The sequence below is a fragment of the Phoca vitulina genome, unplaced genomic scaffold (genome assembly GCF_004348235.1).
Source record: "Phoca vitulina isolate PV1807 unplaced genomic scaffold, GSC_HSeal_1.0 scaffold55, whole genome shotgun sequence".
Lineage (NCBI taxonomy): Eukaryota > Metazoa > Chordata > Mammalia > Carnivora > Phocidae > Phoca > Phoca vitulina.
The window spans coordinates 2,129,509-2,145,872 of record NW_022589758.1 but is presented as its reverse complement, the minus strand read 5'-3'; the positions used below and the strand labels follow the sequence as shown (position 1 = coordinate 2,145,872).

The 16,364-nt window shown below is 39.8% G+C and overlaps 1 protein-coding gene across 1 annotated transcript in view; it reads left to right on the top strand.

The window, feature by feature from the left end:
- Nucleotides 1-14,931, top strand: part of CLTRN (collectrin, amino acid transport regulator) — a 43,501-nt gene extending 28,570 nt beyond the window's left edge. Inside the window, exons 4-6 of the mRNA XM_032389661.1 lie at nucleotides 760-873; nucleotides 5,638-5,832; nucleotides 14,488-14,931. Coding sequence (XP_032245552.1) covers nucleotides 760-873; nucleotides 5,638-5,832; nucleotides 14,488-14,644 — 466 coding nt within the window. The 3' untranslated portion in view covers nucleotides 14,645-14,931. The remainder of the gene's footprint in view (nucleotides 1-759; nucleotides 874-5,637; nucleotides 5,833-14,487) is intronic.
- Nucleotides 14,932-16,364: the final 1,433 nt, after the last annotated feature.

Here is a 16,364-nt window from a genome sequence, read left to right as displayed (position 1 = left end):
TGGTGAATGCCATTCATGATTTATGTTTTAGCCCTGACAACGTTGAGCTATGTGGACTCTCCTATAATTTTCAACCTTTATATCTTTCATACATTCATATATAATTGTCTCCAATCTGAACACTAATGTCATTTCTTTCCTGTCATATCTACTGGTAATGTATGTATACAGAGTGGTGTGGCACATTCCCAATTAACAGTTGGAAAGCAGGTAATTGCACAAACCGTGTTTAAAGGCTGCTGGTAAATTGGTGATAGCACTTCAGCTTGGCACTCCAGTACTGGAGTGGGAGAGGAACGGCAGTGTGGCCAACACAGCAAGCATGTATTGGAGCGAGGGGTGGCAACTGATTTGTCTGGATCTGAGATGTGGAAGGCGGGATGAGACTAAAAAGAGCTTGATGAGGAAACACCAAAGGCATCTGTGGTTCAGAAAGAGGCCCAGTGTTGGGGAAGCAGGGGTGCTGTCAGCTAACAGGTGATGGAGAATGACATCCTTAACACTCTCTACTGTGTACTTTTTGTTATTTTTTCATTTGGTAGATTCTTATTTTAGGAATGATCCCAAGTATCTGATTTTGAAACAAAGGAAATGTCCTCTGTTATTTTCTTCTTAATAAGGCATTTCTTAAAATGGTAGAAATGGCTTCATTCATAGCTAAGACACCTTTTAAGATGGTAATAACACCAGAGTGGATATTCTAATGGAATTAGTCATTATTTGCTTATAATGTATTTTTTTTTTCACCATCATCTGCAGAATTTCCCACGTCCTACTTTGCAATGTAACCCAGCGGGTGTCATTCTGGTTTGTGGTTACAGATCCTTCAAAAAATCACACCCTTCCTGCTGTTGAGATACAGTCAGCCATAAGGTAATCATCACTAAATATGTCTTCTACTGGTATATCAGCTTGTTGATTGATTTGACTGTTTTCATAAATTTTGAAGAATTCTCTCTCTGCTTCACAATGATTTATTTATTAATATGTGAAAGATTTAACTTTGTTAGCTTGTATTAAGGATTAGTTTGGATCAGTGTTTCTCATCCAGGGACAATTTTGCCTCCAAGGAGACATTTGGCAATGTCTGGAGACATTTTTGTTGTCACAATTGAGGTGGGGGAGGTGGGGTCTTGAATAGACAGAAGTTAGGGGTGCTGCTAAACATCCTACTATGCACAGGACAGCACCTCAGAACAAAGAATTATTCAACCCCAAATGTCAATTGTGCTGTGGCTGAGAATCCCTGGTTTAAATATTAGCTATGAATGTTCAGTGCTGTCTTCCTTCGGCAGGAACATCTTGTACGGTGCTGTTGTGTGATGATTTATCACATGGATTCTAGAGCCCAAATGCGTAGGTCTTAAATTCTGGTTTTGTTTCTTGATTACAGATAAGTTACTTCCCCTCATTTTGTTTTCCTCTTATAATCTATAAAACGGGAATAGTTATGGTACCTCACTCTCAGAGTTGCTGAGAAGGTTAAATGAGTTAATAAATGTAGGGTGTTTTGAAGGACAAGTCATACCTTTGACTTTTATTTGAAAACCAATAAAAATAGTCTCATTTTTTGGGTCTCTAAGGACTTAGCTTCTTTAGTTAATGTACAGTCTTTGCCTTTAAAAGATACTTTTTAAAAAACAAGGTAAAAGCATGACTCTTATACAAATTAAAAATAAATGCCACTAAAGATTTTATTGTCTCATTAATTAATGAGGGAACCAGTAAAACGGTAAAACCAGTTCAAAGGAGACTTCAAGGAACCATGCATCTATGGGAATCAAGGAATGGTGATGTCCATTTACAAAAAGATGCACCATTCTATCCATCAGGTAGTGATCAATCATATTCTACCGGACACAATTCACTTGATTTTCTCTGGACAAAAATCATTTACATTATGTCAGTTTTCTACCACTTACAGATCTGCAAAAATAACTCAAAGACAAATAGAAGGTATAAATTGTCCAGAAAGTTGTACTCACCAGATACTCAGTAATATTTTTTACGCATTTCAAATTTTACACCGTTTTTCCTGAGAGTTCCTCTCCGCCTCTCCTTGTGATCATAACAAACTTTCAAAAGTGAAGTGCATTCTTGACTTCAAAGAAGGATGCAGTTTGTTTTTACTTCAATCAGTGTGCACTTTATGTATGTAAACTTCCCATCCTTCAAATGATTAATGTTGGGCAAAGGTATATTGGAAGAATGAGTTCAGAAAATAAACTATTTCTGGAAAAAGAAAGAATGAAACAAAGTAACTCCCCTCACATCAGACTTACAAGTTACCGAAATACACATTATTCTCTTTACCAAGGAGAAATATCTAGTATAAGAACTCATTCGCTCTCTGTAAAATATTAACATTTAAGATAATGAGTATATAATTAATACCAAAGGTTTTTGTGTGAACAATAATCCATATCCCTTGCTGAAGCAAAGGCCTTGAGGATCTATATAGTGGGAAATGATTTAATCTGCTTTAACAAGAAGGTTTGAACTACATTGTTCCTGTGCTTTTGCCACTAAAAAATATTGTTAAGACCCACCACTTAGGGAATAAGAATTAAGAACATTGTATTTCACATGGAAAGGAATTTTATTTAAGCCCTCCCCCATGATCTGGGAGGGCTACAAGGAAATGAAGGCACTGCGGTGAAAGCAGGCTTCCATTAATGTGAGGGAGAAGAGTGAGTGTTGGGGGTAAAGGCGGAGGATATAGGTGAATATGTCCACAACAAAATGTCTCTGTCAAAGGTCCTAGCAGCAGAAGCTACTTAGGGGGTGAGGATGGCCGAGAGAATGAGAATTTATGTTAGGGATAGGTCTCATCAGTATTGTATGAAAATAAAGGGAACGATACCAAGAAAGAAGGATAGCATGAAAAGCAAGGGGATAGCATCTAGAGGACAAGTAATAGGAAATTTCAAGGCTGAAGAATCTGCGGAGTTGGGCAAAATAATGCTAGTTCCACTTAATATTTGCATAACCCTTTCTGCTTCATAAAGTGTGTTCCTGCACATCTGTGGCATTTAATGTCAGCGCCAATCACTTTTGAGTAATTATTTTTTTAAAGATTTTATTTATTTATTTGAGTGAAAGAGAAAGAGGTGAGGGACAGAGGGAGAAGCAGACTCCCTGCTGAGCAGGGAGCCCTACGTGGGGCTTAATCCCAGGAATCCGGGATCATGACCTGAGCTGAAGGCACACGCTTTACCGACTAAGCCACCCAGGCGCCCCTGAGTGATTATTATTATCCCTGGTTTATAAATGAGGGAATTGAGACTCAGGGAGACTAATTGATTTGCTGAGGCCACCACACTAGAAAAATGAAGAGTGAGGACCTGAACCCAGGCATGCTGCCATCACATCCAGTGGTGTTTTTTCCTCTCCCCCAGAGTGTCCACACCTATGGGGTTACTTGAGGGAATGACCCACCAGTTCTAAGATGTCTGTTTTAGCTCTGTTGTGAGGGCCTGGCCTTATCAGGCCAACGTTGGCTGGAAGATATCCATGTGGTTGACACCTATGGGGGATTTCAGTGGTGGTTGGAGATTTAGTCTGTACTGATCTAGAACTTCTAATCAGCCAGAGAGGCAAAAGAACAGCAAAGTGTTCACTAACCAGGTAGATAGAATGAGAATACAGAGCAACATCTCATTTTACTCTGAGCTATACCTTGGTAGTGGGGTTCATTATTTTGTAGAGAGGTTTGTGTTCGCAGATTATCAATGATAGGTTATGGAAAAAGGAAACTTTCCATAGTTTGACAATAGCCAAAATATGGAAAGAGCCCAGATGTCCATGGATAAAGAAGATGTGTGTGCACGTGTGCACGTGCACGCGCACACACACACACACACACACACACACACACTGGAATATTACTCAGCCATCAAAAAGAATGAAATCTTGCCATTCGCAATGACATGGATGGAACTGGAGGGTATTATGATAAAAAATTACATTGGAATTATCCCCTGCTATAGATTATCTGGCTGGGATTCTTTTTCACATTCGTGAATAATCATGCCTCACTGATTTTTATTTGCTAAAGGTGGTCTCTCCTGATAGCCTAGTGCTGATCTGCAAAGATTCTCAAGCCGTTACTGTCAGGTTCAAGACCTACACTGTCCAGGATGGTAGTCAGCCCCCATATGTGACTATTGAGCACTTGAAATATAGCTAGTCCAAGATTAGATACACCCTAAGTGTAAAGTACACATCAAATTTCAAAGATTGAGTACAAAATAAAATGTGAACCAACTCAATATTGATTACATTGAAATTATATTTTTCTGGATATATTGGGCAAAAAAATTATTAAAATAGTTTTGGGGTACCTGGCTGGCTTGGTCAGTAGACCATGTGACTCTTGATCTTAGGGCCGTGAGTTCAAGCCCCATGTTGGGTGTGGAGCCTACTTAAAAAAATTAAAATAATTCCACCTGTTTCTTTTTACTTTTTCTTAAAATGCACCTCCTAGAGAATTTGAAGTCACACATGAAGCTCACATTATATATGTATTTTCCATTGCTGCTCTAGAGGCAGATGAAGTCAACTTGTCTAGTGTGAATTCAGTCAAGGCCATACAATATCCCCAAGAAATCTCCTCATCTAGTTTGCAAATTCCAGTTAGAAATTCACTTAATTTCTTTTCAGTCAAGTAAGTCTTCACTATCAACCCCTCCCTAATTGCTGCCACCACCAAAAATGCAGATTTTCCCCGGGGAAGAGTAACTCATTTACCTGGATATTTTTCTAGAGTTTTGGACTTCTCAAACGCCAGTGACTTTAGTTGTACGAAACTTGTAGTTTCCTGAACAGATCTACTATACCCTTGTCTCCATTCCTGTGCTCACTATACACTTTGGTCTCAAGAATTCCTAAATAAGAATTCAAAAGCTCAAAAGTTGCTTTCTCAGGAAAGCAGCCCTGACTTCTTGCTATGATGTTCTTGGCCATCCCCTGTCTCCCATCGTGGCCATACTTAAGCTCTGTCATGGAACATCTTGCACTGTGCTGGGATTGTGGAGGGACTGAAGGCCATCCTTCTAGACTGCACTAGACTATAAGCGCTTTGGTAGTTTCATTTCACTTCGTATCTCTAGCACTTAGCATCATATCTGGTACTTGGTAAGTTTTCAGCAAAGGTTTGTTGAATTAATGGAAAAAAAAATCAATTTGTTGGATTTGCAGCCGCTCCTGGCTTCATGTTTTCTTTTTTATTCCCAGTTTTCTTGTCTTCTCATGTTTCTCACCCACACAATTTTCCCTCTTCTGGCTGTTGGTATTTGTGTAAGCCACCTTAAATAGAGTTGCGTCATCTTAATCTAGATGCTACTTTTCTGGAAATAAAACATGGTGGACAGAGCTTGAAGCTCAGGAGTTCTGGTTACTTCTAGGACATTCCCAGCTATGGAGGGCAGTAGGCGAGCCTTTCAGTAGCAGCCAGCACTGCCTCGAAAAGGGTACCAAAGCATGATTGCCCCCGTCAAACTGTCTAGTCAACCTGAGGTCTCTTGCTACAGGGATGCTCCGTTTCCAGAGATAATTGTAATCATGGAGAGATAGGTCTGTACCTTCTGTTTCTAATTTTTTTTTCTCTCTTGTTTGTTTTTAATCATCATACTGTAGAATGAATAGGAACCGGATCAACAATGCCTTCTTTTTGAATGACCAGACCCTGGAATTTTTAAAAATTCCTTCCACTCTTGCACCACCAACTGACCCATCTGTACCCATCTGGATTATTATATTCAGTGTGATATTTTGCATCGTCATAGTGGCAGTCCTGCTCTTGATTTTATCAGGAATCCGGCAACGTAGAAGGTAAGATACAGAGTGATTTAGGGAGGATTTTCCTATTTCCTCATGACTTGGAAAAATAAGGAGAGGATTTTCCCCAAGCTGAAGATAATGCCTTAAATCTGAAACTTTGAAAATATTGGTGATTATCGGAATATCACTTAGGCTCTTGTGTTTAGAGACTTTTTAGAGTCCAGTGTCCCTTACTAACTATGACTCCTTCCATTACTATCTTTTTCCTTATTCTACACCATATGAATATTTCATATCAAGAATTGATTTTAATATCTGTATTATGCTTTTGTAAGTTGGATATACAAAGCTAAGCAGACTTTTTGGGTAGGCAGAGTTAATCTTTAATAGTCCTCTACCTCCAAATGCTAGCAGTTCCACAGTTTTTTCCATGCATCCTCAGCTTGGCTTGCTTTTTCTTGGCCCAGTGCCTATAGCCGCCATCTTGTCCCAGATACTCTTATGCTTCTATACTTCCCTCCTTTCAACAACTGCTTGTCCCTCTGGTGCATATAGTATTATATGGAACCATGTCCCTCAAAGTGAACTTTGAATCAACACCTTGCATCAGAATCACCCAGAACACTTGTTTAACATGTAGGTTCCTTTGCCCTACTGCAGACTTTCTAAATAAAATCTGTGATGGGGATGCATTTTAATGAATATCCAGGTTATTCTAATTAACTTAGTTTGAGAGCTTCCAACTTAGAGATTCCTACTACCGGAGTTCCTTTACCTGGATTCTGGGGCACCTACAAACTTTGCTGTCTAAATTATTGCAATTACTTCAAGGGAGAATTTCAGACCAATGGGAAAGTTACTAAGGTAGTGGGACAAGAGGAGAGGAGGATAGGATTTCTCAGCATGATGAAAGGAGAAAATAATTTTGTTTATCAGTACCTCTGATCCAGAGGGGAAGTGGAGAGAGTCCTTACTCTTCACTAGACAATTTGACTCTTCTAAAAACCTTCTCATCTGATACCAAGGAAGAAGAGTTCTGGTAAGTGGGAATCACAGGGACATGCATTGGTTTTCAAAAGGGTCGATGCCCACACAGACATGTGGGATGAGTTTGGCCAAGTGTGGGTTCAACTAAATGTTTCTCTGGAGGTTTACTACTTTCCACATGTCTCACTCTAGTTACTAGCAGAAGGGAATCATTTCAAATGTTGGCCTTTATAACTTTTTTTCACAAATGATAAGTGAAATGCTCTGGAATAAATGAGATTTATGTCTAGTCCCCAACTTAAACCCAAAGATTAAAATCAAGTTGTACTTGCTTGATTTTCTTCATCTTGGCATGACATGCAATGCAGAGAGCCTTGGTACAAGTTGTCAGTTTGTTTTGTTTTCAGTTTTTTTAATATTAAGGAAGATTCCCTTGCAATATTTGACTACTTATGTTTAATATTTTTAAGTTCCGTATTAATCCTAGAATTCTGTGATTCTATGATTTCTAACTATCATAACCTCTGTGAATTCACTTCATCTCCTTGGTTCCCAGTTTTCTCACTAGCACAGTATACTGTAGGAGTTAGAAGGATGGACGGTGAGACATACTGCTTAGATTCAAAGTATTTGTATCCTGGATTCTGCTCTTGTATGTAACCCATTAACTCTGTGCATATCAGGAAGCACAGGCAATGAGTCAGGGAACCCAAGCTCAGGAGAATATGGTTTGTGGTGCTAGTGTCGAATTGGTTAAATCTTTCTTTCTTGCCTGTGCAGAGATAACTTTGCTAGCGTGACAGTGAGGTATACCAGAAATAATGAACTTGGTGGGATAAAAAGAGTTAATGCTGTGGCGTGCTTAAAGTGGTTCCTGGCCCATGGTGAGCGCTCAATAAGTGTTAGCTGTTACTGTTATTTTATTATCCTGCCATTTGCTGGTCTTCCAGCTTGTGCTATCTCTTTCCTGCTGAGCAGGTTCTGCGGTAATATAATAATTGGGTGTGTAGCATCATAATCTGTTGCCCAGGAGAAATGAGGCTGTTGTCACAACCTTGCCTTCGCAAATTCATTTTGTGTTCTGACTAGGGAATCAGACAGACAAATCTCTTGCGTAAACCTGGAGAGCATCACTGATTGGCAAATAGAGTCAGGACAGTTATGACAACCTTCTGAAGATAAATTGATTTGTTGTGTTTTAAGTTAGATACAATCTGTGGTGGGCTTCTCTTGAGCAAAGTATTGCTTCGAAGGTGTGGAGAGGGTGCAGTCTGGAGTGGGGAGAGCCCTGGTAATGGTGATGAAAGCCCTTTCTAATCATGGAAAAGGCAGGAGTTGCCCCCAATGCCTTTAGTCCTGAGGAAGACAAAGACTTGCTCAACAATTCAATCCATACATTAGATATTAACAAACATAGTTTGCATTATACAAAATCTTACATTTAGAAGGCCAGGAGAGACTGCAGGGTCATCTCAGTTACCATTTTGCTTCTGTGGAGAAGAGTGCCACTGTCATCTACGACATATGCATATTTAAACTTACTGTTGAGGAAATTTCTCAAGGAAAGCTTTAACAATTCTTTTACCTGTGTCAGTAACAGCATTACACTGATTATTCATAGCTGCTGGCTGTAAAGTATACAGTCATTGGGGGCCAAGCTAGTGAACTCAAACACCAGCTGTACCCTTTAGTCAAATGACCTTGGTCGAGTCATCCAATTTCCATGGGACTGTTTCTCCATCTGTAGTAAGAAGATAATATCTCACAGGGCTTCCATGAAGATTGGATGAGATAAATGTGTATAAAGTACCTAGCATGCACTAAATAAACAGTATTATTATCCAAGATCAGCTTAACCCATTTCTGTGACTAAGAGATACTGAAAAGAGATCTCGTTTTCATCCAGAAATTGTCATGATACTATAAAAAATTTTCCAGTTCAATGGCTCATTGTTTGGGATTTTATTAGTTAACAAACACATATGTTAAAAAGCAAATGATCTTATTAGGGTTACTGTTTACTATAATAGTGGTGAACTGGTTAACCAGCTTTGTAAAAAAAAAAAATCCCAATTTGTAGCATTTGTTGATTTCCTATCAGGTATGAAATTTCTGAATATTTAACAATCACCTGTCGCAAGCCTATACCAGCCAGCTTCAGCACACCATTACAAATGCCACCTCCTTGTGAAATAATTTGAGGAAGTTGCTTTGCTATTACCATCTAGTTGAGAATAGCAGTTTGTGGAAATGAGAGACTTGTTGAAGGAAAAAAAGCTGGAAAATGATTTTTTTTTTTTACCTTTGGGATACAATTAGGCAGCTGGGTAGGTGGGCAGGTACCCAAGATGAAATGCATGTACTCCACAATGATGTCCGTACTAGATCTGTGTCTAGTGCTGGCCCACAAGTAGATGTTTTAGTTCTCTGTTCAGCTTTATGATGATGATAATGATGATGATAGCAATGGTTGTGATGGCCATGGTGATGTAACAATGACAACGGTGATGCAGTTGGTGTGATGTGTGTTTTAGTAGAAAAAGCACTGGATTGATACTCTTGGTTTTGGGTTCCAGTCTCAGGCTCTGGTGCTTATTATCTGGGTGATCTTGAGCCGGTCACATATGGAAAATGAGGATAATATTTTCTTAAATAATTATGATGATGGGGGCGCCTGGGTGGCTCAGTCGTTAAGCGTCTGCCTTCGGCTCAGGTCATGATCCCAGGGTCCTGGGATCAAGCCCCGCATCGGGCTCCCTGCTCTGCGGGAAGCCTGCTTCTCCCTCTCCCACTCCCCCTGCTTGTGTTCCCTCTCTCGCTGTGTCTCTCTCTGTCAAATAAATAAATAAAATCTTTAAAAAAAATAGTTATGATGATGAGAAGACAAAGTTAGAGAATACACACAAGTGCTTTATACACTGGAAAGTGCTCTAAATTCATCTCTCCAGAAGCCAAGGCCCAAAGAGGTAAAAAATACCTTATTCCTTTACTGACCATCCATTCTGTGATGGGAGCTCTAGTATTTATCAGGGAAGATACATACACAGATAATGTGGATGGTCCCTGCCTACAAGGAGATTATAGTCTTGCACTTGGTAACAAAGCCAGGTTAAGGACTCAGGACATAGAATCCTAGCTAATGCTCACAGTTGAGCAGAGTCATTAGTAAATTCACTTGGTTTATTTCTGGTTATATTTCTATTCCCATAAGGTCAGTAGTAAGCAGAAATACATTTAGATTTCTACAAATACTGCTTTTCAAACAAGGGGATGGGGCTCAGCCAACATTTTCATATACTGAAATTTCACATTCTTATAAAGTTTTAATTAAGTCTCAAAAATAGATGTGTAAATAAAATCAGAAATGTTAGAGCTAATTGTTTTCCTTTGCTGTTCTTAAATGTACATACTCAATAGGAATCAAATATGTGTTTTGAGTGAAGCCTGGGGAGATTAAGTAGAGTTCTAGGTCCACTGGTTTCACCAATCTTGTTCCATTCTCAAAGATAAGCTGCTCTACATAGTTGAGTCTTAGCTCCTTCATTTGAAAAACAGGGATAATAAGGGGCACCTGGGTGGCTCAGTTGCTTAAGCGTCTGCCTTCGGCTTAGGTCATGATCTCAGGGTCTTGGGATCAAGCCTCCCGGGCTCTCTGCTCAGTCGGGAGTCTGCTTCTCCCTCTGTGCTCTCTCTCTCAAATAAATAAATAAAGTCTTTAAAAAAAAAAAGAAAGAAAAGCAGGGATAATAATAAAATCTTTATAATATTGCAATAGGAATTAAATGAGATGATTAAATGAGATAAATAGGAACTAAATGAGAAAAAAAGCACTTAGTCTGGTTTCTGTCATGTAGTAGTTACTAATTATCATCATTATTATTATTTTTAAAGATTTTATTTATTTATTTGACAGAGAGAGACACAGCTAGAGAGGGAACACAAGCAGGGGGAGTGGGAGAGGGAGAAGCAGGCTTCCCGCCAAGCAGGGAGCCCGATGCGGGGCTCGAACCCAGGACCCTGAGATCATGACCTGAGCCGAAGACAGACGCTTAATGACTGAGCCACCCAGGCGCCCCACTAATTGCTATTATTATCACTACCACACAGCAGACATAAAGCAACCTGCCTATAGTCACATGGTCAGAAAGTTAGTAGTAACTGTATTTAAAACCAGATAGGCTGGATCCCAAAGCCCATCAATCTGACTGGACTGCAATGCCCACTGAAATCATTCCAGTAACACTGACATTTTCCCCAGGAATCATCCATACTGATTATGAGGATAGTTCTCATTCCCCAATAATTAATTCTGTTCTGTTTCAAAATCATATTTGTCTATCCTCTGCTGTTTTTCTGGCTATTCTTGGGCCTTGGCTCTTCAGCCCTATCTAGTTTGAAGGGAGACAGAAATATTCTTTGTGCTTTCAGCCACCACTACTTTATCTTTTTTTTTTTTAAAGATTTTATTTATTTATTTGACAGAGACACAGCTAGAAAGGGAACACAAGCAGAGGGAGTGGGAGGGGGGAAGCAGGCTTCCCTCTGAGCAGGGAGCCTGATGGGGGCTCGATCCCAGGACCCTGGGATCATGACCTGAGCTGAAGGCAGATGCTTAATGACTGAGCCACCCAGGTGCCTCTTATCTTTCTTTTAAAAAGATTTTATTTATTTATTTATTTATTTGAGAGTGAGTGAGAGCATGAGCAGGGGGAGCAGCAGAGAGAGAGGGAGAAGCAGGCTCCCTGAGCAGGGAGCCCGACTCGGGGCTCAATCCCAGGAACCCCGGGACCACAACCTGAGCAGAAGGCAGACGCCTAACCACCTGAACCACCCAGGCGCCCCACCACTACTTTATCTTGAGCAAACCCTGCTCCTCAACACCCCTTAGCTCTGAGGGTAACCTGGTCTTTTTTTTTGTCCCCTCTTTTGCCGCTCTTCTCTCTGGACTTATGAGAAGTATGTACTCTCAAGGTTTTTAAGAACTAGTTTCAGGTATTTTAGTTACTTTTTAAAAAAAATCTTCCTAAACCACCGGATATTGCAAGAACAGAGGAAGTCATTAACACTCAATTTTATTTTTCAGGAAAAAGAATTCATGTTTTTAGCAGAACATCAAATCAGAATGATCCAGAAAGATAGTTAAGTTTTATTATTGTTAGTAAGAGCAGTGCAGAGGCAGTGAATCAGTTTATTACAGTACACACTATGAAATGTGACCAAGTGCCATATTACTGTTAGATAACCTTTGAGCTGCTTATCGTGTCCAGCCAGCACGTTACTGACACTGCAGTTTGTGGAGCCCGGCAATGCCAAGACTCTGAACAACTGGATCTAAGGTCACAAAAGCACAATATGTGCCTAATTTGGCACGGGCACAGCTCCATTAGATGCATTTCCACAGCCATCTTGCTCAGAATCTTTTTGGTTGAGAAATCCTTCTTCTAAAGAAGACAAACTTGTCCCCGTCTGTTTGCATCTTTCTTTTTAGTTCTTCCCCATTCCTTTGTGAGACCTAATGGATTAGTTCTCCTTTATGGTTGGGAGGGGAAAGTGAGATTCCTTGCAGTGATCCGCATGTGTTCAGCTCCCTGTGATTTTTCATCTAACTCGGTAAAAACACTTTTTTTTTTAAAAGATTTTATTTATTTGACAGAGAGAGATAGCGAGAGCAGGAACACAAGCAGGGGGAGCGGGAGAGGGAGAAGCAGGCTTCCCGCAGAGTAGGGAGCCCGATGCGGGGCTCGATCCCAGGACCCTGGGATCATGACCTGAGCTGAAGGCAGATGCTTAACGACTGAGCCACCCAGGTGCCCTGGTAAAAACACTTTCTTAACTGAAGGAGCTGGTGTCTATTTCTAAAACTCCCATTGCATTACCACCTGCTTTAGAATGCTCCCTCCACTAAGATTTTTGTAATATGAGTTTCATACTTATATACACAATATATATATTTTAGAGTAAGATTTGACTGTTTAAAATCTGTTTATTGTTGTGGAGAATTCTTATTCACTCCAAGCCCAGTGAGGAGTGAGTGTGGGGGAAATTGCACGAACTAGACATTTTTTGATGATAATTTATAAATATCCATTTGTTACTACTGGGGCTTCATCCCTACTGAAACGTCACTGCTCTTTTTTATAATCCATAAAAATGGGGAGGGAGGATGAGTGAAATTTGGAGTTTTCCCCTTTTATTAAGTCCTTTCTTTTCACTTTAAGACAAGGACTGTCTGTTTGAACACATAGTAGTAACTCAAAACGTAGTTATTCAATGAATGTTGGGTACTATGAATGGAAATGATATGATTGATGGTTATAGAATGTCAACTGCTTTTGCCTTTTGGAGGACATGGAAAGTAACAAGACTCCCGTCCACAAGAGAGGGGGCAAAGTATTCTAGTCCTCTGGTAGGTGATTTCACCTGGCTGTCGGACCTTCTCATCACATGAAACTTTGTGCTCACCCCAACCTGCCCTAATTGCTGATGGCTGAAGCTTAGAATGGCCAGTACAGTGTCTTCACCCTGAGGATGGAAAAACACAGCAGCTTATCCATTCCTAGGTCTCTGGGACTAGGACCCCCCAACTTCTAACCTAGCATTAGGCCTGTAGTGATAAATTGTGACACCTGACGGTGGCATATCTAATAGCAAAACACTTTCAAGTGATGACAGTGGAATCTACAGTATTGGAATGATACTTTACCTTTCTTTATGAACCTCAGCTGTTTGGAATTATCTAATAAACTATCAGCAAAGCCTGGCAAAATCTATACTAACTCCTAATTCCTAAGGTAGGAAAACAAATATTTTCTTCCATTCATTTGGAAAAGCAAGAATACAAGAGATACAAGAAATATTATGTGTGTATATATTCTCCCTTCCCTCCCCTTCCCTTCCCTTCTCTTTTCTTTTCTTTCTTTCTCTTTCTGTGGTGGATCCCATTCAAGATCTACCTTGGGCTACTGTCTAAGTAACTTTGCCTGCAGCATTAGTCCATCCATCCATTAATTTATCATCCAGCCAACCAGCCATTGATCTACATTTATTGATCCATCCGTCTGTCTAACTAGCTAGCCAACTATCCGTGTCCATCCATGTCTGTCCATCCAACTCTAAGCACATCACTTGAGTGCCTACTCTGTGCTGAGTCCAGATCAGCTGTTTTATAAAATATTTTAAAATTTATATGGGTGTATTGCCCACCAAAAAAAATATTTTAAAATTTGGACTTGTCTGATTACTTCCTCCTGAGAGATTCAGGTAAAAAAAAAAAATGGTGATGAGGTGGGGTAGGAACACAGAACACAGAATTTTATAGATAAAATCTCAGTGCATCATATCTGGAGGCACTTGTCAATTTGTCTCATTTTTGGTGATGTTCACCAGATTTCTTCCTTGACAAAATACAAATATCTCTATAATCAGTACATTGCTTGTGGGGGTGATAGACTGAGACTGTGTGAATACTCTGTTCCCAAATCATCTCTTACTCAATGGTTGGGTATCCATTGATGAGCCCCATCCATGTAGATTTCTTATCTTGTAGCAACTTTTCACCTCATTAGCTCTTTATGAGCTTTGTAATTTATTTGAAGTATGGAATGCCATCAATTATTTCACCATTCTAGGTTTCCTCTTCCCTCTCTTGCCCTCCATGTTTGTACAGAAGACCAGGCTTTCTTCTTCTAGACCCCAATCATTCTTTTTGTGTGCATTTAGGAAGAGCAAAGGACCATCTGAAGTGGATGACACTGAAGATAAGTGTGAAAACATGATCACAATTGAGAATGGCATCCCCTGCGATCCTCTGGACATGAAGGGGGGGCACATTAACGATGCCTTCATGACAGAGGATGAGCGGCTCACCCCTCTCTGAAGGGCTGCTGTTTTGCTTCCCCAAGAAACTCAACACTTGTTTCTGTGCAACTGCTGAGCATTATAAATTATCAAGGGCAGATCATCTATTTTGTTTCACCACTCTTCTTTTCTAAGAAATTTTGCATGTGCATGAAAGTAAAAGGCCGTCATTTATACCCATGAAGACCACTGGAATTGTAAGCTGTTGACTACTCAAAATATTCTAAAATATTTCTCTGACAACACAATGTGTAAATGTAGTCATGTGGTGTCTTTAGTTATTGGCTTAAAAGTGCATTAGTATTAAGCATTTCCGGAAATATATATTTTTTCACACTTTGAAGACCTACGGAGAGATATTTTTCCAGTGGAGAATATGCATAATATGGTGTAAAAATCTTTGAAAATGGATCCTTTTTGAATATTGTTTATATCACTCTGTATATGACTAAGGAAGAATAAAATACAATGTTTGTAATGGGATATGAATGATGAAAGTGGGAGTGTTAATACACAAGGTGGAATTTGATCCTGTTATCATACCAATACTTAACTTATTCTCTATCATTCTCTAATAAGGCAGCCCTATTGGTTGACTATTTCTGCAATTTGTAAAAGTACAATCTCCGTGAATTTAATAAAAGTGCTAATCATCTCTTTTTAATTATGTGACTGATTGTGGTCTGAGATTTATTTTCATACTGTGGAAATTAGTAAGCCTAATTTTTACTAGTTATGTGTAATCTGTTCTACAACCCTAGAAATGAATTATTTTTGTTGTGTGTATCCTTGCTTGAAGACATCTTATAGTTTGTAGACTTCATTTTATTTCCTGATAGGCCATGACTATTCTAATCTCTAATAATAAATTATTATACATTTATGAATAGAAAGAAAATTTGCTGCTCAGTCTCCTACTGCTATCACCCATAGTTGATGTTACAGCAACAGTTTCTAACTCCCTTTACTGCCCCAGGGTTGCTCCCCAGATACAGACTCCAAGATGGGTAGTTGCAGGCAGAAGGTTTATTGGGGAGTGCTCTCAGGAGATACACCTGTAAGAAGTGAGGAAGGTAGGTGTGGCAAATAGACTCTAAGATGTCTGCCATTTCCTAATGTTCACGCCTTTATGTAACCCCTCTCCTTGAGTGAGGATGGGACCTCTGACTTGCTTCTGCGTGGACTACAGCAAAGATGAAGAGATGTTACTCCTGCAATTACTTTATATTATGTCTGAGTCTGTCTTGCTAGCAGACTTGTTCTAGAGACTCTCCTTGCTGGCTTGATTAAGTAAATGGCCATGTTTGGAAAGCCTACATGAAAGAGACTGTGAGCAGACTTTAGGAATTGTTGGTGGCCTCTCAGCACTGAAGACAGCTTCTGCCAACAGCCAGCCAGAAGCTGAGGTCCTCAGTCCTTCAGCCACAAGAAAATGAAATCTGTCAACAACTAAAGTGAGCTCGGAAGTGGATTTTTCCCCAGTCAGACTGTCTCCAGATGAGAATGCCATCTGGTCAACACTTTGATTACAGCCTGAGCAGAGGACCCAGTTAAGATGTGCCCAGACTCCTGACCCAGCGACACTGTGAGATGATAAATGTGTGCTTTTTTTAAGCCACTGAGTTTGCAGTAAGGTGTTATGCTGCAATAGGAAACTAATAAGAGTAGGATTAGGCAGAGGGAGAAGTGACCAGCAACATGATTACAACAGAGGCTTTAGCCAATCCTTCCAGAAGCCT